The sequence below is a fragment of the Nesoenas mayeri genome (genome assembly GCF_963082525.1).
Source record: "Nesoenas mayeri genome assembly, chromosome: 4".
Lineage (NCBI taxonomy): Eukaryota > Metazoa > Chordata > Aves > Columbiformes > Columbidae > Nesoenas > Nesoenas mayeri.
The window spans coordinates 66447982-66468566 of NC_137540.1; the positions used below are offsets into that span (position 1 = coordinate 66447982).

General features: G+C 38.5%; 1 protein-coding gene across 1 annotated transcript; it reads left to right on the forward strand.

Annotated features, from left to right (window-relative positions):
* Window positions 1-208: 208 nt before the first annotated feature.
* Window positions 209-18647, forward strand: TRMT44 (tRNA methyltransferase 44 homolog; the record flags this gene model as incomplete). The annotated part of the gene is made up of 11 exons (XM_080343157.1): window positions 209-650; window positions 3198-3315; window positions 4174-4393; window positions 5718-5786; window positions 8480-8587; window positions 9690-9761; window positions 12337-12443; window positions 13056-13239; window positions 13892-14270; window positions 15883-15999; window positions 18415-18647. The coding sequence occupies 11 exons, from the start codon at window positions 209-211 to the stop codon at window positions 18645-18647; spliced, it is 2049 nt and encodes a 682-aa protein (XP_080199283.1).
* Between the last annotated feature and the right edge of the window lie 1938 nt (window positions 18648-20585).

Consider the following 20585-nt stretch of genomic DNA (forward strand, 5'->3'; position numbering starts at 1 on the left):
GAGCGCAGACCGGCGGCGCGGCGCGTCCCGCCCGCGGCCGCTGCGCCGTGAGCCGAACAGCCCGCGGCCGCGTCCCTTGCGGCTTCAAACCTCCGCCCCGGGCCGAAGGGACGCGGTACGTACCTGCAGCCGCCGCCGTCCCCGCCTCAGGAACTGACGAGAGCAGTCTGCGACGCGCCCCGCCTCCTCCGGCAGGGGGGAGGTGGCAATGGGGCTGGTGGGCACGGTAGCGGTGTGGGATGGCGGTGCCGCCGCGCTGCCCCACGGCTTCTGGGCGGCCGTGCGCGTCTGGCTGGAGAAGCCGCAGGTGGCCAACAGGCGGCTGTGCGGCGCCGCCATCGAGGCGGAGGGGACGGTGCCGCTCGGGGAGGGCGGAGAAGCGTTTCCCCCTCTTATCGCCGGGTGGGGAGGCGGGAACGGTGCGGGGCAGGAGGGGCGAGCGGCGCCCGGCGGGCTTGCGGAGCTGGGCCGGCTGTGGAGGGAGGTGCGCGGGCAGCTGTCGGTGGGGCAGGGGCAGCTGCCGCCGCCCCTCACGCCGTGGGGCGGCCCGGGTCGCCACTGCGAGCTCCGCGCTGTGCTGAGGACGCTGCTGCCCAGGGGGCGGCCGCTCGGCCCGCCCGCCCCGCCGACCAAGGAGCTGGCGGTGCAAGGTGAGCGGAAGCCCCGGGACGGGGAGAGGGGGCGGGATGCCGGGCCCCCTCCTGGACGGGGGTGGCGGGAGCTGCCGCCGGAGCGCAGCGTGCGGGTCTGTTGTGGACCTGTGCCATCCGAGGTTGTCCCGCAAACGAGATAAATGCCACTTTTTTTTCCCGCCTTGTGGGAAGGCAGGTGGATTTTTTTTTTCCTTACAGTGTACTTAGATTTTATTATCTTTTGTTTTTATCTTTTTTTTTGTTGTGCTAGGAAGTGTCAGCAGTTGAAATAGAAAATATAGAGGTCAAACACATGTAGGACTTTGGCTTAAACAACCCCGGCTTCAACCTTAGGAAGGCGTAGTAAGGGAAGAGCTAAATGTTATTTATAAGGTACTGCCAGGATGGGAAAAACACTTGGGGAAGCCGGGCAGCCGGCTCCTGTGGAAGAGCTGTAGAAAATGCCTTGTCTTTTTGTTTTCCTTAAAAAGCAAAGGCAAGAAGCACTGTCATCGTGCAGGCTCCTGTCCTGACTAAGCTGCCCACACAAAAGTGCTGCTGTAGTGCAAACCTAATCACAGAATGTTAGGGATTGGAAGGGACCTCAAAGGATCATCCAGTCCAATCCCCCTGCTGGAGCAGGAACACCCAGATGAGGTTACACAGGAATGTGTCCAGGCGGGCTTTGAATGTCTCCAGAGGAGACTTCACAACCTTCCTGGGCAACCTGTTCCAGTGCTCTGTTACCCTCAATGATGGGAGAAGTTGCGGTAGCATTTAAAAGTGTAGAGTTTGTGGAAACAGTAGGCAGCTGTGGCACCTGCCTGGCCAAGCTGAACTGTTTGCATCAGCTTTCATATTGGTGTGTATTGCTTAAAAATTAAGTTTGGTGTTTTTTGGTTTTAATGTTTTGTAGGTGCTTACATTGTATGATGGTAATATGCCGCAGTAAATCCTATTAATGCAAGGAAACTTATATAGGTTTGACGTTGACACATTTTAAAGATAAATTTTGGATAATTTTTGACAAGAATCAAAATTCCAGACCCAATTAAATTTACAGTTCAAAAAGACCTGTAGTCCTTTACAGGGACAGCTGACTTAGGATGGTCTTGTGACCGGTGGTTGTTATGAGGAGGGCCTGAAAGAGCTGGGTCTGTTCAGCCTTTAGAAGAGAAGGCTGAGAGGGGTTCTTATTTATGCTTATAAATATCTCAAGAGTGGGTGTCAAGATGGGACCAGACTCCTTTCAGAGGGGCAACGGGCAGAGACTGAAGTGTAGAAGATTCCATCTGAGTATGAGGAGAAACTTCTTTACTTTGGGGGTACCAGAGCACTGGAACAGGCTGCCCAGGGTGGTTGAGGAGTCTCCTTCTTTGGAGACATTCAAAACCTGCCTGGACACCTTCCTGTGTAACCTCATCTGGGTGTTCCTGGTCTGGCAGGGGGATTGGACTAGTTGATCTTTTGAGGTCCCTTCTGAACCCTAACATTCTGTGACTATAGTAAATGCTTTTACAGTCACTTTTTCAAAAGGATACAGGGACTAAATATTACGATCAAAAGAACCAGTGGCATCTGTGTACTAGTTTGTATCATGCCATTCATATTTTGCTGCAGTCTCCTTTGTATTTGTAACTTATTTCAAAAGAACTCACTCTCCCCCTCTCTCTGTTTTTACTTGTGTAGGAGTTAATTGTAATACATGCATGGTTGATATTAGAGAATGAAATGTGACAAAAGTTGCAGGATATCTTCTTGAAATACGGTAGAGGCACTCAAAGGGGTCACCAGCTGTTTGTCAGCCCATCTCAGCTCTTCCATAATCTCTGGGTTTTGGAATCTGTCACTGGACATAAACATTTTATTCCACAGGTGATAAATACCATTGAAATCAGTAGCATGGTTGCTGAACATAGCTTAATATCTTAACATGATAGAAGCGACTTCACCTAAAACCAGGTTTTCTCAGGTAACCTCCTTTCAGAGTTATAAGAGATTAGAAATGGATAATGTTGTGCTTTTCCCCCGTGTTTAGGCTGGGAGCTCTAACCGGGAAAGCTGCATGGAAATGTAGCTATACTTAATTGTAATAACACAGCAGAACTGTTAGATACTGATAATACTATTGATTATTTTTTAATATTTCATTGCTCTTTTATCTAATACCAGGGTGATATGTAAGTCTCCGTTAATTTGAAATGTGCTTCCCAGGATTCCAGTTTTACTGGGGAGGAGGGCAAAGCAGCGGTTTTGTGCCAGAAAAATCTCACTGTCTGGCTCTTACTTTATTCAAATGTTTAAGTGTAAAGAATGTGAATAGTTTTACTGATGAGCGTTAGGTATTTTGTTTAACATCATGCAACAGAATGTGAAATTTTGAGAATTCAAACAATTCAGTAGTTTCAGATGTCAGGCACATTGAGAAATCGATCTTTTCTGAGCATTGCAGTTCTTCCTGCATTGTCTTAGATGTTGTCTCACTAATTCATGCTTAAAAATACTAAGGAACCAAAAGTTTATTGGACTAATGGACTAATATATTACTATTTACCTATCTTTCAGATGTTTACAATGGAACTGTGACCTTTCTGCCTTTGGAGGAGAACAGTGAAGGAAAATACCAGATTAAAAAGTGCAATATTTATCAAATTCAACTTACACACATAAAAGATGAAGAATGGTAAGTGCTGGGAGAGAGGAAGCAAACCCTGAATTACTGTAGGGATCGCACTGTGTTTTAGTGTTGGCATCTGTGTGAATTGGTTTGCATAATTTGGTGCTTGATTGGTAAATGGCAGCAGATGTGTGATCTTAGTGCACAGTATTCAGTTAAAAATGAAACATCAACAATACCCAAATAAACACAGAACAAATCTGCTTCAGCTTTTAATGTATACATTGACCGTACATGTGTGTAGTCTAGAAGAATATGTATATTCTGATCAGGAGGAATGATCTATGCCTGTGACAAGGGTCAGGTTCTGTGGTTGAGGGTGAAATTGGAGCTGCTGTTTGGAACTGCTGGGCTTCTAGTCATTGAACTGTAGACCACTGCAGCTTGGTCCTGAGCATCTGAGGGCATAGCTATAATGAAATCTAAATAAAGGCAGAGATGATGCAATAATTAAATGTGCCAACTGATGTATTTTTCTCCTAAACTTTCTTATTTTTTTATGAACTTCACAAATTCACTTTTACTAGTCAGTCTTTGGATATATTGCTAAATCACGTTGTTCGTCACATGTGAGTCCTCAGTCGTGTTAAATGTAGCATGGACTCTCACATACCATGTTTCAATTGGCAGTTAATGAGCTGTCTAACAAAATGCAGAGGAGACTATTCAATTATTCAGTAACTTCACCGTTTTATTTTCGTTTTGGTTTTGTTTATTATTTATTTCCTTATTCCCTGCTCTACTTTTACACCTCTGCTTGTTTGTTTTGTTTTTCCACTTAATCATTCTTTACTCTTTTTATGAGGTAGCTGAGATAATGAAATATGCTGTATTCATAATAAGTTTTTTATTTTATTTTTAAAGGTCTGTGTCTGTTGTAGCTGCATTTCCAGAAGACTGGTTTTCAGATGGAATTGCATACCCCAAACTAGAATGGCTTGGAAATGAACTTTTGTCCAAACTGGCAAAATGGTCTGTGGAGCAAAAGCCCAGTGAATTTAAAAGTACACTCTCACTCATTTCAATAGCAAAATACAGCAAAGTTTATCAAGACCTTAAAGAAAAATACAAAGAGATGGTAAAGGTAAGTTTGGCAGTAAATGCAAATGCTGTAGTAATATGCTTTCCTATATTTTCTGTTGTTGTTTTTTTTTAGTGAAACTTCTTCCACTAAATTATTTTTCTACTAAAAGAAGCAATTTAATTTAAATGTATGTTTTTTTGGTTGTGTTTTGTTTGTTTGTTTGTTGTTTTTTGTATGTGTTTTTTGTTTGTTTGTTTTTTTGTTTTGTGTTTGGTTTTAGTTTGGGGTTTTTTTGGTGTTTTTTTGGCAGAGGGGGGAAACCAATTTAGTGTTTGTAAGAACTGAACTGAAAAAGCCAGATTTGGAGTGAAATTCACACTAAATATCTAGAGGAGTTAGGTATTTTCCAGAATGTTTCTCATCAAATAAGAAGCAAGCAGTAGGTCAGTCATTCACACTAGAAGACATAAATAAAGCACCTCATTTTCTGAAATCTGAAAGAGTCTGGAAATAGCACCAGTTTGCACATAGATTCAATTTCCTATTACTCTTCTTAAGTTTGGATGCAAATGTTGTTTGAGTTAGAGGAGCAATGCTGTAATATTTTTTTTGTCCTGAGGATCCTGAAAAATGACAGTGATCATCTTAAGTGCTGTATGAAAGTAATAGCTATATCTTTATACACCTTGTCTTCAAGCAAAAATATTGGTAAATGCTTCTGGAAAATATATTGTGAAAATGGTGAAAGGTTTTGCTGTTGATATTTCTGTACTAATAGAAAGATATATGTGAGAGGAAAATTAGACTTGCAGGTGAGGTAGTGGTTTAGTCTTTAGCTCTGCCGTAGACTTAGTATAGCGTGGAGCATTTTAATCTTTGTTTCAATTCCTCATTTACAAAATAGGGATAATACTTCCACTTTCTGTCTATTACTTCAGATTTTGACTCTTTGTGTTCTCTTGTGCCAGGATAATTCTATGCCTGTTAGGTTGTGAAAAAGATTTACAAATGCTCTTGTTATCAATGTTGCACATAACAGGAATAATATAAGTATTTTTCTCTGAAGGAGTTAAGTATGTGTCTCTATTACAGAACAGATGCAGCAGTTTATTTGTTGTGAGCTGCACATATGGAGCCATAATGTCCTTGAAAGCTTTATTGACTGGATGACAGCAGAAATTCTTTTTACACCCCCATTCTTCCGTGTGACTCACAAAGTCAAGCATTCCTTATTTACATTCTTTGTGTATAACTTTAATGACATTAAAATGTTAATTCATCAAGTGCAGAAACCCATTGAAGTCAATGAGTATCCAGATCACACTGACACTTAAAGAAGTGATTTCAGATGGTGCATACAGTAATTATATGTTTTCTCCTGAAGGTATGGCCTGAAGTGACAGATCCTGAGAAATTTGTTTATGAAGATGTTGCCATTGCCACTTACTTGCTGGTAAGGAACTGTTTTGCCTAGTAATGTTCTATGAGGTTCTATTTCATAATACTAGGAATCAGTATTTTCATTTCATAGTTGTTGCATTCTTTAAAATAGAATGACCTGAAGCTATTACAGGCATACAAGGTGAAAAGAAAGGAAGTAGGAGAAAAGATGTAGGTATCTGGGGGATTGGGGTATTAATTTTTTTTTTTGTTCTCATTTAAGCAGAGAGACAAAGTTCTTATTGCAATATTTTCAAGCATAACTTAAACTGAAAGTGGAATTCTTGTCTGTGTTAAAGTTGTGTTGTATTCTGATCTTCACTGTTGTTACTCTCAACAGCATTTCAGGGATTTGCAAGTAATAAGTTGTAGCAGAAGGTAGGAATTTAATAACAGAATTGGAAAAAAAAATTAAGTTCGGAGAAATACTAAAACTCCTTTGTGAAGATATGATAAAGATTTGCAGTCCTGTGTCACAGAAAGTTCATTATAAACACAGACATGTATTTAATTGAAATGATAAAAAGCACTGATTTAGCAGAAAAATGGTGGTTAGACAGAATGATTTGGAGATCAGAAGCAATTGTTTTATACATATTTCTACCATTATGTTAATTTTATGCTAAAAAACTTTTCACTGCTTTGCCTTTCACTGATGAAAGTTCAGCTCAGATCCCATCTTCAAATGCAATAAGGCTGATTTTACAAGCTAGGAATGCAGTTAAATGCGTGGTATGGTTTTCTAAGGCACCTACCTATTGAAGAATCTAGGAAAATTCTGCCACCTGCAGTCACTACAAACTAAGTTTTTAAACAGTATCAAAATTTGTCACTATATAGGCACATAAATATTTTTGACTGCTATCCAGAGTGTGGAAAGAGCATTGCTACCTTCAAATAGAATGTAGATACCTCTTACATCTTCTCTAAATCAGTATTTGTAGATAAGTTAGCTCATTTACAGAACTTGTTGAGGACTAATTTGTTTTGATAATTGACTGTTTAAACTTAGAGCCTCAGTTTATTTTCCTATGAAGATTTTTTAAAACTGTTGGAGGAAGCTTGACTGACCTAGACCACTCTCCAAATCTTGTCACATTGGTGTGACAGAACTTTACGCACCAGAGAAATGGTTAAGATGAAGTGGTCAGGTAGTTGGATTGTTGTAGGTCACTTTCAACTGAACTATTCTGTAATACTGGCTTGTGTAAAGAGCTATGTCATTGACTTACCATTTTTACCACCATGATAATTAGTTCCTATATGTTAGGATTTATAATAGTTGTAGCTACAGGAAAATTCTGTAATGATGCTCTTGTGCATAAAAACTTGCAAAGCATTTTCATTAGTTTTAGTTTACAGTGATAATGTGTTTTAGCAGACGTAGCAGTAATTTTCAGAAAGTTGTTAAAGTAATCTAATAATTGGCTTCTATAACTGAAAGCTTAAAGTATGGTATTAATACCCTAGCCTTCTTGCAAAAAAAATTCAGGTATCTGTATGATGGTATATAATAACTCATTATTTACAAGCACATTAAATGGGTGGTTAAGAGAAGGTAAGTCCAGTGTTAAATTTTTATGGATTTATGGCATCTACATCTGACCTAGTTTTACTCTGCAGGCATATTAAGGTCACGTGCAGTCCAGGCACATGCCCAAAGGAGCAGCTATTCAGTTTGCATCATGAGAAACTTGGCAGAGGATGGAGGATGTGTGTGATCTGTGTAGGAGGTGGTTAGGGATTTCTGGGGTACAGCCTGGAGTGCAAAATTGCAGTCATCTCTACATTTAAAAACATAAGCACAGGCAGATAATCTCATGGATTATCTGCAGCTTTTTTCCCTCTGGCAGAACTGGCAAATTATCAAGCAGCAATGTTACAAATAGTAATTTTTGTGATTAAGTACTCTTGATGATTTTGGTTAGTCATAGTGAAAACCGGTGTGCAGAATTGATGAATGCGTGCTCTGTAACTTCTTATTGAAGGAAAAAAAAAAGAGTTTGACAACAGTAGAAAGAGACTAATCTGTGCCCTAATTATGAATTACATAACTATGTAAAAGTAATTATGTACAGAGTAGGGACTAGAATTTGACTAAAAGCTTTGGGGTCTCTTTAGCCAATGTAGAATTTGGGGCAGCTGACTTGCTAGGTAAGTTACGCTTTGCTCGGTAGAAAGTGATGTTAAATGTACCAATATATAGCCAAATGATTACAAAGAATGTTTTGGTGCATTTTTTAAAATTTTTTTTTCAGCTCTGCCCTAATCCTTTCTTTAATACAGTAGATATAAATGCTTCTGTGGTGTTACTTGCAGAGACACTGTTGAAATTTGCTTGCTACTTCCCTTGCTTCATCTCTTGCACCATTTGTTTTGGCAGCTGATTTTACATTTATGCTGACTCTGGCCCAGGGCTGTATAGCCTTGACTAATTTCAGCTTCCAGTAACTCAGAATGGAGTGTAGCATGTGCTTAGCACTTAGAAAATGGTTGATATTTTGCAACCTAATTACTGCCAGTTTTAGTGGTTTGAGGTTTTAGTGGTTTTTTTTTTTCAAGTTATTTTCTCTGTGAGTACAGTGGATGTCTTCTGTCACATCTGCATTCTCCCAGCTTTCTCCTTTTATTTCCAATAACCTTTGCTGCTTTCTTAAAGGGAAACCTGAGAGCAGAAATCTAAAATGTTTTATTTTCTTGTCTTAGATTATTTGGGAAGAAGAGAGAAAGGAAAAAGGATTGACCAAGAAACAGTCATTTGTAGATCTTGGATGTGGAAACGGTCTACTGGTTCATATTCTAAACAATGAGGGGGTAAGTAGAGTGCTTTTTTAAATAACAATTAAAAAATAGAGATAGTCAATATTCTTGTTATGCTTTCCTTTTATCTGGCACAGAAATAGCCAAAATTCAGTTAATTCATGTTGCTAAAATATGATTTTTTGTCACTCTAGTGACAAAAGCAGAGCTTTAGAAACCTTTCACTTATCTATCTGTTTTTATTAGTGCAATTCATTTCCATTCAAGGATATTTTTCTGAGATAAAAAAACTAAGAGAGAAAAGAAAAAGTAATGGTGTAATTTAGTTACGCTGTAGACAAAGCAAAAAGAAATGGGGAATCTTAACATAGCGATTCTCTCTCACCAGATATTTTTAATGAAGTTAATTTTATCAAAGGTGAATTCTACTTGTCCTGTCCTGTTTTTCTATATATTTAAAAATGATCTTGGAACTTCTTACCTGTGCAATGGCTAACAACATACTGTGCTTTTCGGTGTGAAAATGTGGCAACAGCAAAATTCATTTGTTTGGGGGCGTAGTTTCTGAAACAACAACAAAAATGATCAGTGAGATTGGAGGAAAAAACAAATAAAGCATAACGAAACAAACAAACAACAACAAAAAAAACGCCAAACCAAAACAGCAGTGAAGTTGGGTTCACACAGGGAAAAGTGTGTTTGGACTTCAGCAGCCTAACTGACTTCAGTTGTTGAAAGGTGGTTTTCCCAACAAGGGCTGCTTAGAGTAGCACTCTTCTCTGAGCCATGTGGGTGCTACAGGAATACCTTACAAAAGGTTTTGATATTTTAAAAACAGACAAACAGAAAACAATACTCTGCTTTTACTTTTGTAGAGATCCAGATTTTCTAGAGCAGTCTTGATAGGTGTGCCCAGATAAAGTTTTAAACCACTTATATGCTAATGTTTCCCAGTCCTTTCTTATTTAGAAGAGACAGAGGGGATTAGAAGTACTCAGCTTCTGCCTGAAATAATGAAGCTGTGTTTTATTCTGTGTCTAAATTTTAGTATGAATGAAATAATCAGTGTTAATATGTATGTTTATTGAGCCTGTTTGACAACTTCTACTAAAAGTAATACTTAAAAGTGATACTTTTTGTTGTTCAAATATTTCAGCATTCAGGTAGAGGAATTGATGTGAGGAGAAGAAAAATATGGGACATGTATGGACCAGAAACTCATTTAGAGGTATTATGCAAATGTATGTCAGTCTTACAGATTTGTAACTTTTTTCATTCGTTCATTGCTTCTAGTTGTGTTGATGCAAATGTAATCAAACATACGGGTTTGTAGGCAGTTGTCTAAAGTGATCTGTGGGTTTGCTGTGATGCCACCCATATGTCCCGTGAAACCATAAAGTAAGTTGTAAACTGGATCATTAGAGCAAAATGCTGTATTTGAATATTTGGAAGTTGCTTACTTTTTAGCTGAAAAGACTAGCATGATTTCCTACTGCATGCTATAAAACAATCTTTGATTTTACTGGAACATCAATATTAAGTATCATTGTTTGTACCACCATACCTCAGAAAAAATGTTATTAGTATCCAGATTCAGAGTAGTTTATTCTTGAAAGTGATTCTCACCTTCTAGTGCTATGTGCTATTATGGGGACAAAATTGTTGAACTTCAAAGTAGCCAATCCTCAGCTGTATTGACCTTGTGGTAAGTAACTGCAATAATAGCCTTTAAAAAAAAACTAGCAGGAAAATGAGCCTGAAAGAGGGATTATATTTCAAGTTCCACATTAGTATTTTTATGAGAACAGGAACAATTTCAGCACAGGAACATTCACTCTAACTCCAGTTGTTCTTGGTCTGATACTCATTAAAGTGTGGAACTGATGAGCAGTTGCCCTTTGGAGATGAGGTGTTCCTGATCTCTTGTTCTCTAGACTCCTAAAATTTCTCACTGTTCTCTCAAAAGTTGTCAGCTTCCAATATATTAAAATAATTTTCTGTCTGTAGTTATTCTCTGGTAGTTTTGTTTAAATGTTAATTTGACATATCTTTGAGTGCTGACAGCATTAAATCAACAAAAGAGCAAGCAGTTTTCACAGATGGGAGACTGAGCTTTCACAGTCTTGTGCAGCCTTCTCTTTGCCACTCTGCCATTTTGGGTGCAGATTGCCAAAACTGCCAGATTCCTTTACTGCAGTCTGCAACCAGATCTTACTGAAATGTTTCAAGAAACAATCCAAAACATCAAGCTGTGGTGCTTCTTCATTCCTGTTATGTATTCCTATATATTGAGGCACTTCTGATCATACCAAATGGAACCTTCTCTTTTCCTTCATATTATATATTCCTTTTCCTGCCCAAGTTTCAGTGTTGTGGAAATCTTTGAATTTTATACATTGATTTCATATTAAGGTCTGGCTGTTTGCAGTTTCTCAGATTTCTTGACTCTGTCCCACACAATATCCTTGTCTCTAAATTGGAGAGGCATGGATTCGATGGATGGACTGCTTGGTGGATAAGGAATTGGTTGGATGGTTGCACTTAGAGTGCTTTCAGGAGAGGGGAACTGGGATGTAACAGAGGTAGTCTAAGATTGCTGAAATTCCTTATGAAGTGTTGTTTCTTTAGTTCCTCTATAGAGATACTATGAGGCACATACATGTGACTTTTGACTTCCTAAACCAGGCATTTTGTATATAAACTATGGACGTAATCTTCAGGGCTTTTCCTAAAGGTCTGTGGAGGTTCAAATTTGAAACTTTTTTCCAAATCTGCCCAATAATTATTTAATAATTGTTTTGAGGTTCATGCACATTTTTAGAGAAGAGTATGTTTATGTATTTCGATATTATCAACATCTTTAAGTACCTTCTTTGCTGAACTTACATCTAGGTAAGAAAATGTGTATGAGAAAGACAAACATGAAAGGCACTCTAGAACTTTTAAAATTTAACCTGTGTGAAGAATTAATCCAATTTGGTTTTATTTTTTTTTTTTGTTTTGACTTTTTTTAAGACTATCAGAATAGGTTATTCTTGAGACTAATAACTATTCTGTGAGTCAATATTGTGGTGGGAAGACTTCTGTGCTGAACTCGCCTGGGTTCATATCTATTGAATTTCCATGAGGAAATTGCTATTCTACAAAGAAGCCTTCTTTTTGTAACCTTTCGTTTCCTCTTTTTGCTTCTGATTTTGCACGTATCATGAGGTATTCTTGGTACAGCTTGGAAAGGGATGGAATGGCAACATAGACAAGAGGGAAAGTGTTATCTGGATTAGATTTATTAGATGTGAATGATAGTATGTGAAGAGTGGCGTTCTGTGTACTAGGATTTGATTTGGGAAGAGTCTGTGAAAGAAGAGAAGATGGTAGTGAAGCTGCATTCTGATTAATTGCTGTGTGAGTCCTAGGACTATAGAACATAGCAAACTAAGTGACTTTCTGAAAAATTGAATCCACACCTACATGTGACAGAATGAGAATGGCAAGAGACATAATCCAATGTATGGTATTTGTTTACAAATATTTAGCATGCCAGGTATCTTAATCAGAATTTTTATTCCACTCTTTGTCTGAAAAATATTTTGTGGGTAGCTGTTGAAAAATTACCTTTTTAGCTATAAAAAATTACTGCCTGGCGAAAGCGCAGATTGAGGAAAACACTGGTGTCTGTGGTTCTCATTCACCTTGTATTTGTCAGCTTGTATGATTTTATATTGTCACTTAGTACTTTAAATGCATTTTATTTGTTAATAAATCTGTAATAAAATTTACTTGATATATTATTTGGTTTTTTTTAGGAATCTACAATCATACCAGGTGACAGTCATCTCTTTCCAGATACTGACTGGCTCATAGGAAACCATTCAGATGAATTAACACCGTGGATACCTGTAATTGCAGCTAGGTATTTGTGGAGGGAGGGCAACAGGAGGGAAGGAATTGGAAAACAAACCAAAGCATAATTACCTATGTGTGGTTGGTGAAAACGATCACTTTTGCAGCCACACCTGCTGTCCTTGCAGGACTTGCTGCTTTTGATGCCAAATGATTATTTTTACAAAATGTTTCTCTTCCTGTGGAGAAGCACAGATGGAATATTTACTTTCTCATAGAATTCAGTACAGCATTTTGGTTTTGAAGTTAAAAAAACAGAACTGATTTTTATTCTTTAGATGCTTATCTGTTGTTTGGTTGTGCTTTTTTAAGTAAAATTTCTGTTGGTTCTGCCTTTTGTTGAACCGTCGTGCTCTTCACAACCACTTACAATAGTTTAGTATGTAGAGATTTAGTCCTGCAAACCAAGTTGACACAGTAATTTGCTACAGCAAATATTTTGTGAAACAGTATATTTGATTATGCTAATAGAGCTACTGAAATAGGAACATAAATATTGTTTCATGAAGCTCTGTCACGTAACAAAAATTTCCATTATTGCTTGTATCTGATGGGATATTTGTTAGATTTGTGTGTTCTCTGAAATAACTTTCCATTCAGCAATTTGTTATCCTTTTTGTAGGTCTTCCTATTCATGTTGCTACTTTGTGCTGCCATGCTGCTTCTTTGATTTCCATGGAAAATACAGCCGAAGACAAAGCAAGAAAACTCAGTACAGAGAATATCTCGATTTTGTTGCCCAAGTGGGATTTGTGTGTGGCTTTCATGTGGAAGAAGATTGCCTTAGAATTCCATCAACAAAAAGGGTAATTTTGGACTGTGTAGGGCTTTTATCTTTGTTGTTGTTGCTGGCTGTCTGAAGCATATGATGTTTGTTCATTATTGTTGTTGTAAGATGAAACTATAGTCTGTTGCATTACTTGAGACAATCTGCTCTGTAGAGATAATAAAAATACTCATTGTTTTCTTGGGTAATCTGCTCTTAATGTCATAGGTACGATCCTAAACAAAGAATGGAAGGTTTTATGGTTATTTCTTATGCCATCCTATAGGATGGAAAACTTATGAAACTCATTTTTTGCCTTAATTTTTCCAGCTGCCTGTGTTGCTTATTTGTACCTAATTTTGCTCGTTTTCATGTCCCATAAAAATCAAAATGAAATGTTCTCGGAGTAGGAAGAGGTGTCCTATTTTAATTTCTTAAATAATCTGAGGGTCAGGAATAATCTTTTTGTTCTCTGCTTATATGGCATGATGGATTATGGTTTGATTCCTAGATTTCTTCTGTGGTGCCAATATTTGAAAACTAAAATTAAAAAACCCTCAGATGTTAACGAGCATTGAATTTGTCTGGATATCTCCTGTAGGTAGATTTAGAAGTCTGCATGCAGGTGAGGGGGATGTGTGTAAGTATGGGACTCTGTATAAGTGGTGATTTACCTGTTTCTACTAAAACAGGTTTGCCTTGTTGGAAAAAATAGGACCTATCCACCTACAGATTGTGCTCTGATTGACAAGCAGATAACACAGTTTATTGATAATCGTCAGACCTGTGCTGTGGTCACATGTGACGGAAGAGTTGGGTTTAATCACAAGGATGGCACGAATGGTGTCTGCAAAGAACTGCCTGAAGATGTGACTGAGACTGCTGGTACAACTTGGATGCCTGGATTTCAACCCAGAGAAAAAGTAGAACAAATCAGAAATTGTGCTTCTCTCCCTCGGGATTTTGTAGATGATGTTGTTCTCAACGTGGCAAACTTGCTGTTAAATGCAGCCCCTCAAAAATCATGTTCTAATGTGCATGGTGAAAATACGGATACCTGGAATCAAGGAGGTGAAGTTGTCTTTCCTTTATATTATTTTGCTTTTGCTGGTAGAGGATGTCTTTTCCAATGAATTTACATGTTTGTAAATTTAGTAAGTGAAACGCATCTTAGGAAATACCAAACAAGTACAGTAGCAATGAAATGTGCTTTTTTTCCTGTTGTTTTCTTGCACTCTGGGATGCAAATAAGGCATATAAGAATATTTTTAAATTGGTGTGGGGTTTTTTCCCTCTACACTTCAATATTAGGACAGAATCAATTTTTATTAAAAAAGTAAACCAAACCCAGAACAGAACACTGCATCTGTTTGGGGAGAATATTAAGTTTTTTCTACAATGGTCACATAATAATTAGCTATAATTATGTGACATTTCAGTAAGAATTGCTCTGAAGTGCCATTTGTTCATGACATGATTAGGAATATTTAGTTTAGCTTTGGGAACGGAAAGAATACAAGTCACTGTTAATTCAACTCTCCCTACTAGCATCATTCAATATTCCTCTGTCCATTTCTGTTATTTACTCACTATAGTTTGTCATAAGTTACTGCAGAACCTTTGAGCCATTCCCTGTTCTCTCTAACTACATCATGTAAACAGTGCTTATTGCAGTGAGGGTTATCACAGAATGTCGGGGATTGGAAGGGACCTCAAAAGATCATCCAGTCCAATCCCCCTGCCAGAGCAGGAACACTCAGATGAGGTTACACAGGAACGTGTCCAGGTGGGTTTTGAATGTCTCCAGAGTAGGAGACTCCACAGCCTCCCTGGGCAGCCTGTGTCTGTCACCCTCACTGAGAAGAAGTTTCTTCTCAAATTTAAGTGGAACCTCCTGTGTTCCAGTTTGTACCCACTACCCCTTGTCCTACCATTCGTTGTCACTGAGAAAAGCCTGACTCCATCCTTGTGATACCCACCCTTTACATATTTATAAACGTGAATGAGGTCACTCCGCAGTCTCCTTCAAGCTAAAGAGTCCCAGCTCCCTCAGCCTTTCCTCATAAGGGAGATGCTCCACTCCCTTAATCGTCTTTGTGCCCTGCGCTGGACTCTCTCCAGCAGTTCCCTGTCCTTCTGGAACTGAGGGGCCCAGAACTGGACACAATATTCCAGATGTGGTCTCACCAGGGCAGAATAGAGGGGAAGGAGAACCCCTCTCTGATCTACTAACCACCCTCCTTTCTAATACACCCCAGGATGCCATTGGCCTTCCTGGCCACAAGGGCACAGTGCTGGCTCATGGTCATCCTGCTGCCCACCAGGACCCCCAGGTCCTTTTCCCCTGCACTTGTCTCTAATAGGTCACTCCCCAACTTATACTGGAACCTGGGGTTGTTCTTGCCCAGATGCTACTATACGCTACTGTAAAAAAAGGCAGGGAAAACAGAAAATGTGTCTTAATGTGGAAATTCTGACTTGAGTCCTGTAGAATGAAAGCTGCTATTTTACAGATAATATAAATATAAAATATATATCATGCATGATATTGGGAGTACAAAGCTGCTGCAGTACTGGTAGATAATTCATAGATTCTGCTCATGATCATTAATTTATAGAAAAGCTAAATTTTCTTAGGATTTTATATATGCATTTTTAATAGCTATGCCATTATTTATTGCAGAAAGCCTTTCCTTGAAAGAAGTAGCAGAACACTTAAATAAAGAGACTTTAAAAAGGCTGAAAAGTGAATATGGAGGCCTGCAGACACTACTTAAGAACAATCACCAAGTATTTGAAGGTAAAAAAGGTGTTTTGTGGTTTTTTTGTTTTGTTTTTCTTGAATCACCTGTTTTATGTCCTCTCTATGCAGTTAAAATCAACTGACAAAATTACTATAGTGGTGTTTTTTTTAATTGCTTTCTCTACCTTTGTGGAAAGCTGGATATTCTTTATGTGCCCATTGCTCCAAGATACTATTAGTAAAACTCTTTTGAGTGGGATCGGTAGGGCATCTGTCATCCAAGTGTTGTCCCAGACCGACTGGATCCGAGAAGACAGCCTTTTAGTTAAAAGTGGCTAAATTAATGCTGTTGTTTCAGTTATAGCATTTTTGGTTTTTGTATAAAGTATTGATGAATTTGAGGCTGTCAAATGCAGAGAAAACTCACTAAAGCATTTAACTGAGACAGTCTGGCTTTATCAAGCCCCACAGTGTAAATGCCAACACAAACCTAGTCTCCATAAGATCCGGTAACTGTGAGGCTCATTGTGTTCATATAGCCTGTGGTAGCATGGCAGAAATACTCTGTAGCACGTGGCTGGCTGAGTTTGTTGATAGCTGGTTTTTTTGTTTTGCCTTTTTTTTTCCTGTTGTAATATAATGGTGGTGTGTTTCATTTTCTTGGGTTTTGGTTTTGTGGGATTTGTTTTCTTTTGGACAGTGTGGAGTTCTGCAAAAGTAAGGTCTGTCTTGCAGTAACACAAGATCTTCCATGTTTTATCAGTATTTAAGGCTGCTTCAAATTTGGAAGTGATAACTTCTTGTGTCCCAAGAATTTACATCAGCTGTAAAATACTGATGAACTGATCCATGGCAAATCATCCTGACTATGTGGCCTAGTTGGTGCCAGAGGTTAACTTAGACAAGTTTAGCACCCACTGAGGATTTCTGTACACTTGGCAATTATAAAATGTGAAGCCATACTAAAATCCTTTTGAATTGGCATCCATTGAAAAGAGCTGGTCATGCTGTATTCATTGTGTCTGAATTTGATTCCCTGTCATTAGGGGTGGGTGGGATAGATTTCCAACCTTTTAGATGGAGTGTGCATTTTAATTTGGCATGGATGCTGTCTGCGTAGTACCTGTGCAGAAGGATTAGGATTAAAACCAACTTGTTCTCAGTAATTTACATCTGATGGAAAGTCCCTGGGGCTACAGTCGAGACCATTTGGTTCTTTCCTTTAGTAGCATGTCACCTTAACAAGGGACTTGCATCAGCAGGTGGTCTGGAAGGACATTGCTTACACCAAAGAGAAGAGAAGAACATGACTACAGCTCTTTTTCTCAAGTGTTTTTCTTTTAAAGACATGAAAAATGGATGGATGTGCACACACATACACAGAGGAAGGGGCTTGGTGTAACTGATCTGTGGCAGTTTCTTTTGATCAAGAACCTTGGCCAACATAGGACTGATTTTCTAGGAAAAGACTGAGAAAGATTTTAAAGATCTGCTGAACCCACTTCTGGACTGGCTTTGAGTGAGTTCAGATCTATCTGTGTATCACAAGGAAACATGAAGGGATAAATTCATCCAGGCCTGAATGTGTGATATTAAGCTTTCACTGGACTTGTTACCTTTTGTATAGTGATTATAACAATGCAGAATGGTATCAGTTAACTATGCCAAGCTACAAGCATGTGATACAGAAGGTATGATTGAAGCAGAATATGAACATAGAGCATGGCAACTTAGAAATGACAGATTCCTCCCTTCTCATTTTCACTGTTGTTTTTAATCTCTCTTACTTCCCTTGTTTTGTTTACACATTTAAAGAGCTGACAGAGGTTCACAAATGTGTGTGTGCAGTTTATGGTCACAACATAGCAAATGAATTAAAAGTGCCAAATCTTTATTAACCAATGATAGTTCACTGTTGATTCATATGAAGGATTAGACTTGTCACCTCTCTGGTGCAGTATATTTTTGGGTCAGTGAACTATTGTCTTTGCAAGAACATTTCTGTATATCAAAAGTAATAGAAAACTCTTCATAGATATTTTTGCTGATAACCACGTGTTAAAGGTGGAGTAATAAAGTTTTGAACATGGGAAGGATTACAGTGCTTGAAGTTGGAACTTCCATGTCAGGACTTGTAATCTAAATTCAGATGATTTTAATCTAAATGATCCTAACTGCTATATTTAAAACAAACCTCTACAAAGGTAATACAAAGGTGCCTCAAGCTATTCAGCATTGCAGTAAAACATCTCACAGGGAAATTAATCAATTTGTCTTTAGACTGTGTCTATATTACCTCGCTTTGTTGTGCACTTCTTTCTATTTCTGTACAAGCAGCACAGTTGGTTTTGCCTGAGCGATCCATTTGTAGAATACATGTTTTATTCACTGAATGTCACCATGCATTTTTTCCAGTACACTTCCCATGGTTGTCTATTAACAGCTGCATTTTTGTTTGTCTTTAAATCTTAGTTCTAAATGGGAGAGTTCATATTCGTGACTGGAGAAAAGAGAAACCATCAAGGAAAACTAAGCCTGAAGTGAAACGACGCCTTTCAGCTGAAGCATTTAAAACACGTCTCTGTTGGTTTTTCATTCATCATCCTGATGGTTGTTCTCTGCCTTCTGAATCTTGCCCATATGCTCATGGGACTGAGGAGCTAAGACAGTCTCAGATTATTAAAAAGAAAAAACATTTACAGTAATAAAATGCTTCCACTTAACTTTAAGCTGGTAAACATAATTGGATCTGTGATTGACTTCAGGACTGCCTGGTGCATGAAGATCTGTACAGTATGAAGGGTTTTTCCTCATTCCTATGCATCTTATTTTCCAGTTGGTTTACAAGTTCTCCTGTAATTCTTTAATATTTTTATTAACATGGAAAAAGGTATAGTAAAGTATGTATATACTTTTGGATTTTGCTATGGCTTGTCTAACATGCATTTGTATAAGTAGAAAAGTTTAAGAACTTTTTTTCCTGGGACACTCTTAATGATCCTTGATCAAATCTAATGTACATAATGCAGCATTTTCAAACCCTGAAAATTAGCTGGTTTTTTCCTAATTTTCCAGGAGGATATATGATTTCTTATAATTCACAGTGGCTCTTGGGAGTCAGAAATTTGAGAGATTTCAGAGCAGGCTGCCCAGAGAGGTGGTGGAGTCTCCTTCTCTGGAAACATTCAAAACCCACCTGGACACATTCCTGTGCAATCTGCTGTGGTGAACCTGCTTTAGCAGGTGGGATGGACTAGATGATCTCCAGGGGTCACTTCTAACCCCAACCACTCTGTGATTCTGAGATTTCACTCTTTCCTGACCTAACAGCTTCCTCTCCATGTTGCTATGGGGTAATACTATATATTACCCTTGCTTTCTTGGTCACACCTGTTCCTTCTTTCTTTCCTTTTTTGTCCTGATTCAAAATGAGTGTTGGTTTGAAGAGTAACTTTCTGGGAAATTATTGTGGAAGTCTTCACATGTAGGTGTAAGTTTTTAGGGTTCTGTAGGCCATGCTGTCCTCTCCCTCTTCATTAAAGTAAGGGGTAGCAGTAGAAAATATATTTAATAATATAGGAATGGTAGGGTTTCTGTTTTATCAGCTAACAAAGGAATGTCTTGGCACCTTGAACAGGTTATGATTTTCCTTGGTAGACTATTATTTTCTTTAAAGGTTTAACTTAGCAGAAATGCCAATTATTACTCAGTGACAGTCATTGAACTAGTGTCATAATTCATATCAGTCAGCTCTGAAGTACTTGTAAAGTTCAATATCTGCTGTACGAGCTCTGAGACAAGGAATCATGTTGGCTCTGGCCTAGTTTGTGTACTGATAGTGTGGAAACCCTGCTTTGATTTTTTTTATTTCTGAGCCACATAAACAGCAGCTCCTATGAAGCAGGGCAGCACAGTAAGGGAATGCAGTTGATAGTGTACTTTCTGTTGTAAGAATCTCAGAAATATATTTAGCTTATTGAGAGGAAAAGAGTTGAGAAAAGTCATGGAATATAATCAAGTGATGACATTGCTTCAGTTAGCCTTTATTTGGCTATGAGCAGGGTAAAAAGAGTTCCCTAAGATGTTCAGTAACTGTGGTAAACATCTTGATATGTTTGGGGAGGAAGAGCCCCCTGTAAAACTAATTTCATGCTGTCTCCAGATTGAAACTGTTTCCAGGTGGTGCAAAGAGCAAAACCAGACTTTCCATTCTTTTCCAGTCATTGGTATCTTATCTTAATGATTCACCTCGGGGTAGGATGTGTGTTTGGCTTGAAACAGATTATTTCCTGAGTTAGAGTTCACCTTTGGAGACCCTCGGAATTGTAGGCAATCAGTGTTAAAAAACTGGAAGAAGGTTGGATATATTTTGGATTTGCTTTTTTTTTCCTTCCAGTAAACGGGGAATGAAATACCTGCTTGACTCATTGAAGTCACAAATACATACGATAACACCAGTGAATTAGCTTTAAAACTACCTTTTTTATTATTTGTGCAATGTTATGATAACTAGCATAACATACTTTATTACTGTGGTACACTGCCTCCTTTGCATAGACTTCATTTCTGAACTCATCAGCGTGCAGATCTGTCACAGATGGATGATGGCTCTTCCCCTTCCTCTTTGGCATCACTGTAGGTAG